Genomic DNA, 13,696 nt, shown 5'->3' with positions numbered 1-13,696 from the left:
TATCCTAGGAGGAAGACCTAGAGAAGAAACCTCTAGTATCACAGATAGCAACCATTGGGCTTCAAGAACAAGAAACCAGGGGAATTTAGTGATGGAATCTGGTGATTTAATCTCCCAGCCTAATTCCACAATAGCCAAGAGAGGAACACCATCAGGAAGAGTCACTTTCCCCTTCTAAAGAACAACTTGTGTGAATAACTTACCTAAAGAAGCCCTTGCAGCCTTCACAAGTCATAGCATTGAAGTGGAAGCCAGTAGCTCGATCCCCACATACCCCACAGATCCGAGGTACATTTCGGTCAAAATCACCACAACTGGGATCAGGAAAGGAAGTATTAGCTGCCATTCCCACTGTTCCTGCAAAGGTAATACACAACTCAGGGTCCATTCTAGAGTCAAAGACAAAGTTAACTGTGGTCTTCCAGTCTCTCCCTACTGGTCATCATGGTAAGGGTAGATATGGTCTCTGTCCACCATCCCATCTTGTTTCTTCCTCCAAACCCATAATACTGGGGCTCTTTGAATAGGCTCTTAGTGTCTAGGTTTCATGTTAGGGCCCTTTTACCTTCTGACATAGCTATGTAGAGCATGAAATTTCAAAAGAAGAGAAAGTGAGTCCCTAAAAAGTGGAAGGTCTTCAAATTAGTCAAGAGTTATCTATCTTGTCCAATGATTCCCCAAAGAGGAGGATAAACTTCTAGTTTTCTCAGTCACCTATTCAGTGGTCAAACCCTGGTTACTTTGCTGACTTGAGTTGTGTTTCCTTCCAGATCTAGATATGATTAATCATGCAAGAAATTCCAAACTGAATTTCAATTAGCTGTTTATATGTAGGACAGAGATAGAAAGTAGGAAATGACCTCAAGATTCCACCCCAAGGGAGAAGAGTATATTAGCATATAAGGGAGCAGATGGGAGTCTATCATCTGATAGATTCTTTGTTTAATTATTCTTGGATGTTTCCACTTTTTAAAATATGATTGATGATACCAATTCTTTCTATAATGATGAATCATCCTTGCATCCCTGGTATAAAGCCAACTTGATTAGAAAGAGTAACTTTTTGGGAGACAATGGTGTAATCTTTAAATGAGAATTTTTATTATTTAAATTTTAATTGCTATTTACTAATGAGATTGATTTCTGCTTACTTTTATTTGTTTTATCTTTCTCTAATTTAAGTGGACTATATCTTACAAAAGAAATTTTGTACAGAGTTTTTTCTCAGTTGTTGAAAATAATTTGTGGAGTAGAAGCATTAATTGTTCTCTTATTTGATTTGATAGAATCCTTTTGTAAATCCATCTGGGCTTAGAGCTATTATAAGCACCTCCATCCTATCTCATACAGGTTCTTTCCAATTTCCTTTTCTGAAAATGAGTTATTTAAAGCCTGTATTTGACATTGAATGTTAGTTTTTTAAATATATTTTGGTAGATAATTTTCTTTGGAATTCTCATTTTGACTGGCACATAATTGGTATGTAGTAAGTTCTGATAATTCTTTTTTTTCTTCTCTAATAGTTGTGATTTCATTTTTTTATCCTGTTCATTTTTAAATTTTGCTAATTTGATTTTTCTTACTCTCTTTTTAAATTTGGTTGGTTAAAGTTTGGTGCTTTTGTTAGTTTCTTCAAAGAACCAGATTTTAAATATGTCTATCAACTTTATTCTTTTTTAAACATTTTATTTCTCATCTAATTTTCTAAATTTTTTTCTTGCTTCTAATAGAATCATAGATATGGTGCTGGAAGGGACATTAGATATCATCTGGTCCAACACTTATTATAGATGAAAAACTGAGGCAGAGAGAAGTAGAGTGACTTGCCCAGCATCACAAAACTAGTAAAGTATCCAAGGTGGAATTTATACTTGTCTTCCTGACTTCAAGCCAAAACCAGTTGCCTCTATTTTTAGGTTTACTAATTTTTAAAGCTGTATGTTTAATTCATTAATCCTCTCTTTTCCTAATCTTTTAACATGTTTTCATTTATATAATTTTTCTTCTGAGAACTACTTTAGCAGCATTCCAGAAATTTGGTGGTATTGAATCATCATTATTATTGTGGTTTCCCCCCATATACTAATCGTTTCTATAATTTGTCTTTTGACTCATTGTTCAGGAAGTTGTTATTAATATTCCTTTTAAGTCTTTATTTTTTGTATTTTTCTTTGGCTTTTTGAATTTGAATTGCAATTTTTTAGAGTTGTGATCTATATAGAATATATTTAGAATTTCTGGGTGTTTATTTACACATATGTATAGTTTTGTCCTAGCATATGGTTTACTTTTGTAAAGGTATCATGAAATACCAAGAAATGTGTGCCTTCTTTAATGCTCATTCAAAATATGCAATAAGCTTTTTTTGGATTTAACTTTTAATAGTTTGTCCCATTCTGTAGTTTCCCTTTTGTTTATATTTGTTAAATTCTGACAGAAGAATATTTAAGTCTCCTAATATTATTGAAGTTCTATGTATATCTTTTTGAAGTACAATTAAATTTTCCTTTAAAAACTCAGGTACTATGATATTTAGTATATATAGGGTTAGTATTACTATATAATCCTAACATAATTCCTTATTTTTCTCCATTGATGTGAATTTCTATTTCTGGTTTTCCTGAGAGGGAATATTGCAATTTCTGCTTTCTGCAATTCATTTAAGATATAATTGATTTTATTTTCAGCCTCTTTTTCTGTATACAATCAATTGTGAAGTTTGGATTTCTTCTCTATTCTGTCACTTTCTTTTATTTTATTGATTGTGTAGTCTATTTATATTTAAAATTATGAGTATTGGATTGCTTAATTATTCTTGCTAACTGGGTTTCTATGTTGATGAGCAATGAAATTGCTTCTTTATAATGTCATAGAAATAGAAAAGGGAAATTTTGATAAATGTTGAAGGGGATATAGGAAAACTTGGACATTAATGCATTGTTGGTGGAGTTGTAAACTGATCCAGTCATTCTGAAGAGCAATTTGAATTGTGATTAAAAAGTGATGTAAAAGGGGCGGCTAGGTGGCATAGTGGATAGAGCACCGGCCCTGGAGTCAGGAGTACCTGGGCTCAAATCCGGTCTCAGGCACTTAATAATTACCTAGCTGTGTGGCCTTGGGCAAGCCACTTAACTCCGTTTGCTTTGCAAAAACCTAAAAAAAATTAAAAAGTGATGTAAAGCTGTGTATACCATTTGATCCAGCAATACCACTATTTGATCTGTATTCCAAAAAGATCATACAAAAATATTTATAGTAGGTAAAGAAATGGAAATTGAAGGGATACCCATCACCTGGGGAAAGGCTGAATAAATTGTGACATATAAATGTAATAGGATACTATTTTTCTATAAGAAATGATTAGCATAAGGACTCCAGAAAAACCTAGAAAAACTTACTTGAACTGATGTTGAATATGAAGTGAATAGAACCAGGAGAACATTGTACATAGTATAGCAACACTGTGTGATGATCAACTATGACAGACTTGGCTCTTCTCAGCAACATTGTGATCAAAGATAATTCTAAAAGATTTGTGATGGAAAATGCTGTCCACATCCAGAGAAAGAATGGTGGAGTCTGAATGCAGATCAAAGCATACTATTTTTAATTTTTTAATTTGTTTTTATTTTTTGTTTCTCATGGTTTTTCCCTTTTGGTCTGATTCTTCTTTCACAACATGACTAATATAGAAAAAGGTACAACATGACTGTGGATGTATATAACCTACATCAGATTGCTTGCTGTCCTATGGAGGTGGGAAGGAAGAAAGGGAGGGAGAAAAATTTACAAAAATGAATGCTGAAAATGGAATGTAATTGGGAAAAAATAAAAAATAAACCAAAAAAATTAAGATCATAGTTGTAGTGCTGAAAGGACATTATAGGTCATTTGATCCAAACCTCTCTTTTTTACAGATATTGAAATTAAGGCAGAGAGAAGTGGAGTGACTTGCCCAACTAGTAAAGTATCCAAAGAAGAATTTGAACTTGTCTTTCTGACTCCAACCCCAGCATTCTATTCCATTAAACTCCATTTTATAAAATCCTATTTTAAATTTCTCTGCTCATTAAATTTTGATGCCCTAGGACAAAACACTAAATAGATATTCCTACTTGCCTCTTGGGGGTTTCATGACAGGTGCAATAGAATTACTAGAGTTTGAAACAAGGAAGAAACATCAGTCATATTCTCTATTTGATAGACCCTATCAGGCCCAATGACATCCCTGGATGCATCCTTAGCCCTAAGTCAACAGTCCCCAGCTCAAGCTCTGTTTTTTCCTAAAAAAAATTGGTACCAAGATGCCTTAGGAAGTCTCTTTCTTTCCCACTGAGCACAGGAGGAGGAACTACTGACTCCAACTGGAGCAGACACAAAAAGCTATATCAAGGTTCATTCCTGGTGGCAGGTCATAGACTCTCTAGTCTTTCCTGCTGTTATAGGATGGGTCTACATGCTGACCTTGGGGGTGGAATGTAGGGAAAATAGGGAAGTGATTAAAGAAAGAAAGGAAGTTAGGCATCTCCTATTTTTCTTTAGTTACATCGTTTCCCTCTCCCATAGTCATTAGCAATTATATATCATCTTAATTCAACTATAATTAGCAACTTGTTTGATGATTATTTGTTGAATTGAATGAATAACACGGGGGATGATAACTTCTTAGACTAGAGAAAAGAACTAAAACCCAAGAAATGAGTAAGAAATCATGTAAAACTTCATGAATCATAAATCCTCAGTCTCAATCTCAATCTTCTAAGAGATCCAGTCATTCTCTTGGGACCAATGAAAAGAAGACAAGAAACACCTACCTGGAGGAGCAGGGTAGCAAATATAGATAAGGAAGGTACAAGAGTAAGAAGAACTTTCTTCTAGAATATCTTAGCCAGTGAAGATTCTGAAATAAAGAAGGGAAATAATCATTTGGAGTTGTGTCTTTACTTCAACCTCAGTCCACAACCCCAATTCCTGATGGAGTCCTACTTCAAAGTTGAGCAGCTCTCTAAAGGGAATAATAAAATAATAATAATGGCATACATTTACATAAAGTTTTTAAAGTCTGCAAATGTTGCACACACACACACACACTATCTCTTTTGAACCTAACAAAAATTTGGTAAGGTCAGTTCTACAGGAATTGCTACCTCATTTTATAGATGAGGAGGGCAACTAGGTGGCACAGTAGATAGAGCACTGGCCTTGGAGTCAGGAGGACAAGAGTTTGAAGCCAGCCTCAGACACTTGTCACTTATTAGCTGTGTGACCTTGGGCAAGTCACTTAACCTGCCTGGCATCTAGGACTATCTCCAGTCATACCAATTCATATCTGGTGGATCCAGATGCTCTAGAGGAGAAAGTGAGGCTGGTGACTTAGCATAGCACCCCCCCACACTCAGATCAATTCATGTGCTTATCATGGCATCATCTCCTTGATATAGTGGTCTTCTTTTAGAATGAAGGACAAATATCATCATCATCATCATCATCATCATAGATGAGGAAACTGAGGCTCAGAGAGGCTAATAAGTATCAGAGGTAGACTTTGATCCTAGGTCTGTTCTGATTCTAATTATAGTTTGCTACTATGCCATGATGACTTTCATGTAAGATGCTCTAGAGCAATGAATTATTTTTTTAGGCTTTTGCAAGGCAAATGCAATTAAGTAGCCTGCCCAAGACCACACAGCTAGGTAATAATTAGGTGTCTTAGGCTGAATTTGAACTCAGGTACTCCTGACTCCAGGGCTGGTACTTTATCTACTGCATCACCTAGCCTCCCCTAGAGCAATCAATTATTAAACATTTTAAGCTCTTAAATTTTACTAGGATATCCTATTTTACTAAGGACACAAAAAAGAAAAAGAAAAAGAAAAGTAGTTCCTAGTCCCAAGAGTCTTATATTCTAAAGGGAAACAATCTGCAGGTAGATATAAAAGATACAATGGACAATAGCCTTAAAAGAAAGGTTCTAACAGCTTGGGGAACTGGAAAGCCTGTACTTTTATTTTATTTCATTTTTTTGTTTTTTTATGAGGCAATGCAGTTAACTGACTTGCCCAATGTCACAAAATTAGTATCAAGTGTCTGAGACTGGATTTGAACTCAGGTTGTCCTGACTCCAGTACTTTATCCACTGTGCCATCTAACTACCCCAAGGAGTCTATAACTTTAAAAAAAGTATTCTGTTTTTCCATTTTGTCAGCTTTTAGGGAAGTGGAGTCAGATAGCAGTAGACAGTGTTTCTGTACACTCCATAGAGTGGTCCATGTGGCATATACAACTTAAAATTGACCCTGAAGTTATCTTTGGTGACCATTGTACAGGAAAAACCAAAGGCAGGAATAATTTTTCTATAGAACTGGCCTTCCATTTAGGCAAACTACACAGAGACACTAGTCTATCATCCTGGAGAACTATTTTCATCACCATAAAGACACAGGGTGCTTACCATGTGGAAGACACACAGTACTTAATGCTCAGACACTGAGGGCTTTGCGTTTGTAGGATCAGTATCCTGCATTTAAGAGATTCATTTTCCTTCCAGTCAACAGTGCCTATTTATATTGTCCAGAGTGTCCAAAGGTCCAGAGTGACTAAAGAAACACAGGAGATGCCTAACTTCCGTACCATCCTTAATAGTCCTCCAATTTCTTTCTCATTTTCTGCTAGAACTCAGGGGTCTTTACAAGCAAACTACATTTTGCAGCTGGTCTCCTCTGTCTCATGTAGAAAACCAGAGTCAAGTATAAATAAATATACAAATAAATAAATATATATATATATATATATATACATACACACATATCTATATATGTCTATACACACACACACACACACACACACACTCACACACACATATATGAACTGAAACAGAATGGCAAACACTGTCTCTGGAATATCCTGCTGAATAGATAAGGACATTCCACAGTTGTGACTGAACCACAAGTGGTTCAACCAGTACAATTTAACTGACCAGAGACTGGGCTCAGCCTAGCCAAGGCAGCCAAAGCTGGGAGCATAGATTCCCTTTTCTCATCCCCACCCCCATCCACACACACACATCCTTTCCCTCAGAACCTTTCCCCTAGTACACCCAGTACCACAGGCTCCTGGAACTTAACATCCTCTCCAGAGACCACAGAACCCACCCTTTAGATGGCTCTCTGGGTGCTTCAGGCTTCCCCAGCTCTCTCTCTGCCTCCCCAAACTGGACTCTAGAGAGCAGTTGGGTAAAAGGCAAGCTGTACAAGGGATATCAGCCAAGGGTGCTTGGCATAAAAAGTGGGATGTGGAGACATTAAGGGAGCCAGGCCTTGTGCTCTCCAGCTGCTGCTAAAGGGTTCCTGGGGTGATTTCTCTTCAAAAAGTTATCACACATAAAAAATAAAGAAAAAAGAGAAAAAAGTCATCATATTGTTATAAGGAATAGGAGTGGGTTGAGTTGGAACTGTCACAGTTTAAATATCAAGTTACTTTCACTCCCAACCCCCCCCCCCAACAGGATGCTTTCTGATACTTGTTTCTCAGATATGCTTTATCCCTCCAATCCTAGTAAAGAGGAGGAAATGTTCATTTGGTGAACTTGGAAGGTTTGGTTTTTTTTACCTTTCCTCTCTTATCTACTCACAGTATGGACATATACATATTTGCAAAACTTCCTCCCTTCTCCCCTCTCATTCCTCTGCTCCATCATAAGAGAGATAGAGAGGTAGATAGCTAAATCTAAATGCTGACAAAAAGAAACTAAGGAGAACCTCTTTATGTCTCTGTGACTTTTGAATGTATATCTGATTTGGAGAAGAGGAAGGTAGCACAGAAGACTATAGTTAGTAGCCCTTCCCCTTTCCCCACTTCTGGAGGGGGCTCATTAATTGGAACTTCATGGAGGGTAGGAAGAATCTTAGTATTAGAACTCCAAGGTCCCACAAATAACAATACATTGTCCCAAGTAAGACTGACCACCTTCAAATGGCCCTTAGTATAACAGGGAGCTTGGGTAGTCTTTTTTTGCGGTAATTGGTGAATCTCAACCTCACTGTTTCACTCCTGAATGCTGGTCATCCCTTTAGGAAACTCCATTAGAGACAGGTAGTCTACAAATTCCCTTATCTTCACCCTGCCCAAACTCATTATTCAAAACTATCCTGCTCTTCAGCCTCCATAGCTATTTCTCTAGAAGCTTGCTGCATCCTTGCCTCCATCCTAGCAGAGGGTCAAGACTCTCCAAGGAAGGTGCTCAAAGATAAGATAGGCACAAAGTGGAATATTTAGCTGTTGCCCCTTTCTAAGATTATAAGATTCAATACTGGGAATGCAGAGGGAAGCAATGTCCATGATTTAAAAAAAAAGTTAGCAATAAAAATCATTTAAAAAAAGAGTTAAAGCAGAATAAGTGGATGCTGTTGTTATTGTTATTATTCAGTGATGACTCTTCATAAACCCATTTTGGGGTTTTCTTGGCAGAGATAATGGAGTGCTTTGCCATCTCCTTCTTCAGCTCATTTTACAAATGAGGAAACTGAGGCAAACAGGATTAAGTAACTTGCCCAAAGTCACACAGCTTATAAGTGTTTGAGGTCAGATTTGAATTTCAGGTCTTTCTGATTCCAAGTCTGATGTTCCATCCACTGAACCACCAAACTGCTATATATGTGCCCCCAAACTCTCTTCTTAATCCTTAAGCAAAAATGTATAATTACTTCTCTTCTCCTGATGCTCTTTCACTGAGTCAGGAAGCAAATGGAAAGCAAAATAATCATCAAAGTCTGCTCTTATTCAAAGAGCAGGAATACATTCATTCCAACTAATAGGAAGAATAGGGTATAACAAAAGCCCTAGGGGACCTTCTCATATGATTTTTATTAATTCCTAAGAAGCATTCCCTTGGGTATCTTCTCCTAGATTATTTCATGTGAACCATGAGTTGTTCATAGGATCAAAGGTCACCCATTCTAAACCACTTACAGAAGAAGGAAACAGAGGTCCAAAATGAAGTGACTTGGCCAAGGTCGCAAGACAGTAAATAGCAGATCAGGATTCAAATCTGTGCCTCCCTATTCCAAATCCAACCTCTTTTCCACTGGCTCACACTGCCTAAAGGACAGGAATCTAGCATAGTAGATGCATCATAAAAGGATCTGCATGTTTTTACTCACAGACTTAAATTTGGAAAGGACATTAGATGTCATCTAGTCCAAAGTCTTTGCCTGAATGTATAGCTGAGGAAATGGAGGGGGAAGGTGAAGTGACATAAATAGTATGTGTGTGTGGAGGATGGGGGTTATGAATGAGAGTGAGGCAGAGACTATGACAAAGAGAGAGACACCAAAAAAGAAATACTGGTGAAAAAAAGAGCCAGAAAAGAATGACAAATAGAATGAAAAAGACAGAAAACATGACAATATATGATCCAGACTGGCCCTTACTTTCAGTTCTCAGGTTTTTTAAAATGTATGATATTTATTTTAAGAGAAAGGGGGTGAGGGGTGGTACAGTGGATAGAGCACTGGCCCTGGAGTCAGGAGTACCTGGGTTCAAATCTGGTCTCAGACACTTAATAATTACCTAGCTGTGTGGCCTTGGGCAAGCCACTTAACCCCATTGCCTTGCCAAAAAGCCTAAAAAAAAGAGAGAAAGGGGGGTGATCAGACTGCCCTTTTAGTAGGAGATTAACCCTAGTGTTGAGGCTAAGGACATTTTTTGCAGTAGAAAGTAGGGTAACCCTGTGAGGTGAGAAAGATTGGGTGGAAAAAAAATCCATTTAACTCATTTCTTTACCCATTCTCTAGAATTTCTCTTGTCCACATTTACTATTCTGAGTACACAGGACTTCACACTAAATTCTGGGGCTGTCCCCAAAGTAACATTATCTTGACACTGCAGTACGAGTATCAGATTTACACATCATCATGATAAGAAAGGTCAGGCAAAAGCATGGTCATGTTAAAAGGAGCCGACAGAACTAGCTAAAAGTCCAGAAGGGGAAATGGGAGGGTTAGGGGAGAGAATTAATAAAGAAAATATTTCCTCCTCCCCTAGCTGGGTCAAGTAAGTGTCTGTCCTTAACAAAGAGAATCCAAAGAAGGTACTTGCTGACTCACTGGAATCCCCCAGACTGGGAGAATCTGAGGTCAAACTCTTGGGTCACCCTCAAGCTGAAGCTCCAGTTACAACTTAGGTTGTAAGGTGTGATAGAAAAATTGCAAGAAGAAGCAAGGAAGAGCTAAGTTCTAGTCCTTGGCACTATGTCACATCTGTTGGCAAATCACTTCATTGATCTTTAGCTATCTTATCTACAAAATGAGAGATTAATATCTGACAGAGTTGATGTAGGGATCAACCCTCATGTTTCCTCATTGTATAAGCTGAGGCAATTGGTCTTGGTGATCTCCAATGTGTTTTCATTCAAATTATACTATTCCACATAATGTTTATTGAATTTAGATAATATATATGAATGAAAAAAAATAAACTGAAAAGAGATTGAGTTGATAAGTAAGATGGCAGAATAGTTTTTTCAGGAACCCTTAGCAAAAATCTCAGAAAAAAATAATTACGTATAAGATATAGAACAATAAAATTTAATTTTTAAGATGACAGACATTCCACAAGGTAAAAATAAATAACATGAAATAACACTGAAGAATTTACATACTTAATGTTCTCACACTATTTCCCATACCAATTCACCTTATCCTTTTTACTTGTGATTCAGGATTTAACTGTAGGAATCACTGACTGGTTCCTTCAAATTGATTTCTACTGTACCTGTCCAGATTCAGGAGACACTGCCATTCTTTCCAGCCCCAGCAAAAGAGCAGTGGAAAGGTAAGGGTGAAAGGGAAAAGAAGAAGATAAGGCACATGGAGTCACAGACTAAAGAAGAAAAGAGCTATGAAGGAATGGAACCAAAATTAGTCGATTGAAAAAAAAAGAGAGAGAGAGAATCCTGTGGATTCCTAGTTCAAAGAACAATGGAAGAAACTCCAGAATGTCTCAAAAAGTGAAATAAAAGAAGAATATATATATATATATATATATATATATATATATATATATATATATATATATATATATATATATATATATATATCAGGAATTAAATTTCATCAGAATTCAGACCTTTCAATGAAGAATTTAAAAACAGAAACAACAGAGTAAGAAAAATGGCAAAGTGAGGTGTTTAATAAATGTGTTGGAGAGAGAAAGGGAAGGAAAAACCATTTCCTGTAAGTCATTACTGAACAGTAAATTTCTTTACATGAATAAGAAGAAAGCAAGGCAATGTGTTTTAAGAAGGGGAGCAAGGGGGCAGTTAGGTGGCACAGTGAACAGAACACCAGCCCTGGAGTCAGGAGGACCTGAGTTCAAATCCAGACTCAGACACTTAATAATTGCTTAGCAGTGTGACCTTGGGCAAGTTATTTAACTCCATTGCCTTATATAAATAATTTTTTTTAAAGTGCAGCAAGATTTTATTCCCTGTCTTATATCAGCACAGATAGATTCTGTAACATAATGATGTCATTCAACCATGGATGTATTCTTGTACATCAACTCTGAAAGAACATGTCTTCTTATTCATATATTTTCTTGGGATCTAATATGACTGTATAATGCCAAAAATATGAATGATTAAGTTTTTAAAACTTTTTATCCAGATATTTGAGTAGAAATCATTGGTGATTATATGTATATACACTGGAATGGGGGTTCTATAAGCACTACAGTGAGGTCACAGATTTTCAGCCCAGCATCATGGCAAAAACAGACCTCTGAGATCAAATTCAAATACTTTATTAAACAAATGAAAAACCTCAGGATCAGTTAAAGGATTTGCCTAAGAGCAAACAAGTGCGAAGCAGCAGATTTGGGTTTCAAATCTAAGTCCTCTGATTTAAATTCAATAATCTGTCCAATCTAATGGTATATATATATATTACATAGGCATATATTTTGTATATTATTAGTATATAATGTTTTATATATATATGTGTATGTGTGTATTATGTATATATATATATATATATATATATATATATATATATATATATATATATATGTAACACTATAACCTGTACATATGGGTTAGATCACATACTACTTGTGCTTCCAATTAGCAGTCAACCAATGGACTCAATTAATTTTTTTTTTTAGGTTTTTGCAAGGCAATGGAGTTAAGTGACTTGCCCAAGGCCATACAGGAACTCAGGTACTCCTGACTCCAGAACCCGTGCTCTATCCACTGCACCCCTTGCCGCCCCTGATTCAATTAATTTTTACCAAAGGTAAATTTACAGAAGGTATACACACACACACACACACACACACACACACACACACACACACTCCTGCCACTGTGATCATTGAACAAAATCACTGCTAGTGAATGGACTGGTAGTAAAGTCAGACAATTTTGGCATTTAGTTGCTTCATAGACCTTTAGTTGAGCTTAAGTGGCAAGCATTAAAGAGGTCCCAGATGATGGGTGAGAAGAGTACATATGATATGTATATAAACACATACATTTCTTATCTAGAATGATTGTTCCTGTAAGCTGCTTTTTCCAGTGGAAACTCTGCTTTCAGCTTTGTCAACAAGATTCTTAGGCTGATTACCTTACTCTAGGTAACAGCCTGGGTTGTTGCCCACATCACTGCGCAGAAGAATAGATAGCAACAAAAAACCATTGAATCATGGGAGACAGGAAGTCATAGAATCATGGACTCAGTTAAGAATAAAAATAATTTAAACTAATTTTTACATTAGAACCAGGGAAACATATAAAGATGTAGTTTGTTTAAGGGAATACAACTGGTTAGTGTCAGCTGACTATCCTATTTCCATTTACTTTCTAGCAATTCCAATTCAGGAACTCAAGTCCCAATCTAAATCAGCATCCAGGAGCAATCTGTACTTGTACTGGATCATACACTACCTTATATTCTAAGGGTAACCCTGTAGATAGGTCCTATTGCCAGTAAATAGACTGAACTAATTCTTATCAAAGGTATTTACTCAAATGGCAGAGCAAGAAAAGTGGTTATCAAAAACTCTCCCCATAAACTTGGGGTACACTTTCTTATGAATACAATATACACGGGAAGAATGGGCTCTGATTTAGAGTGTAAAGGCAAGGGAAAAACACATTTGTGACTGTTAGTACTGGCAGTGCCTGAAAATTCTCTATCTCTTTGTTGAGTCTTCATGTTAGATTTCTAGTCTCCAAAGTTTGACTTGTCTGTCAAGGGTTCCACTCCTTGAAGTGGTTTCCTCCCTCAGGTGACTGTCACTATGTATTTGTGACTATTTGATATATATGTCTTTTGATTCCCTCTAGTTTTCCTTCTTGTTCAACAATTCCCTTTCAAAGGTATATGTCTAATGTTGGCTAAGGAAAAAAGAGAAAGAAATTTTGTACTCTCCCAGGGAAGGAAATCTCTTTCACAAGATAACTCCTGCCTTGGTAGGATTCAGAAAAACTCTGAAATTAGTCCAGAGCTTAGCTATTCAAAGTCAGGAGTGAGAAGAGATCAAATGGCAGTAATCCCAAGGGTTTTTCATCAATTAGGAGAGGTTGCCAAGGGAGACTGGATTTCTCCTTTTTCCTATTTACAATATCCTTCTTTCTCAGCAGGAAGCTAATTTGTTTGCTCAGCCAATCAAGTTATTTCCATCTTGACTCAAAAAAAGA

General features: G+C 36.6%; 1 protein-coding gene across 1 annotated transcript in view; it reads right to left on the bottom strand.

Moving 5' to 3' along the window:
• Nucleotides 1-13,696, bottom strand: part of VDR (vitamin D receptor) — a 108,210-nt gene that overhangs the window by 71,870 nt on the left and 22,644 nt on the right. The window contains exons 3-4 of the mRNA XM_074225662.1: nt 4,815-4,900; nt 204-357 (exon numbers count right to left, since the gene is read on the bottom strand). Of these exons, the coding sequence (XP_074081763.1) occupies nt 204-346 (143 nt within the window). The 5' untranslated portion in view covers nt 347-357; nt 4,815-4,900. The remainder of the gene's footprint in view (nt 1-203; nt 358-4,814; nt 4,901-13,696) is intronic.

This window comes from Macrotis lagotis, chromosome 2 (assembly GCF_037893015.1).
Source record: "Macrotis lagotis isolate mMagLag1 chromosome 2, bilby.v1.9.chrom.fasta, whole genome shotgun sequence".
Classification (NCBI taxonomy): Eukaryota; Metazoa; Chordata; class Mammalia; order Peramelemorphia; family Peramelidae; genus Macrotis; species Macrotis lagotis.
This window is presented reverse-complemented; position numbering and strand designations above follow the sequence as displayed.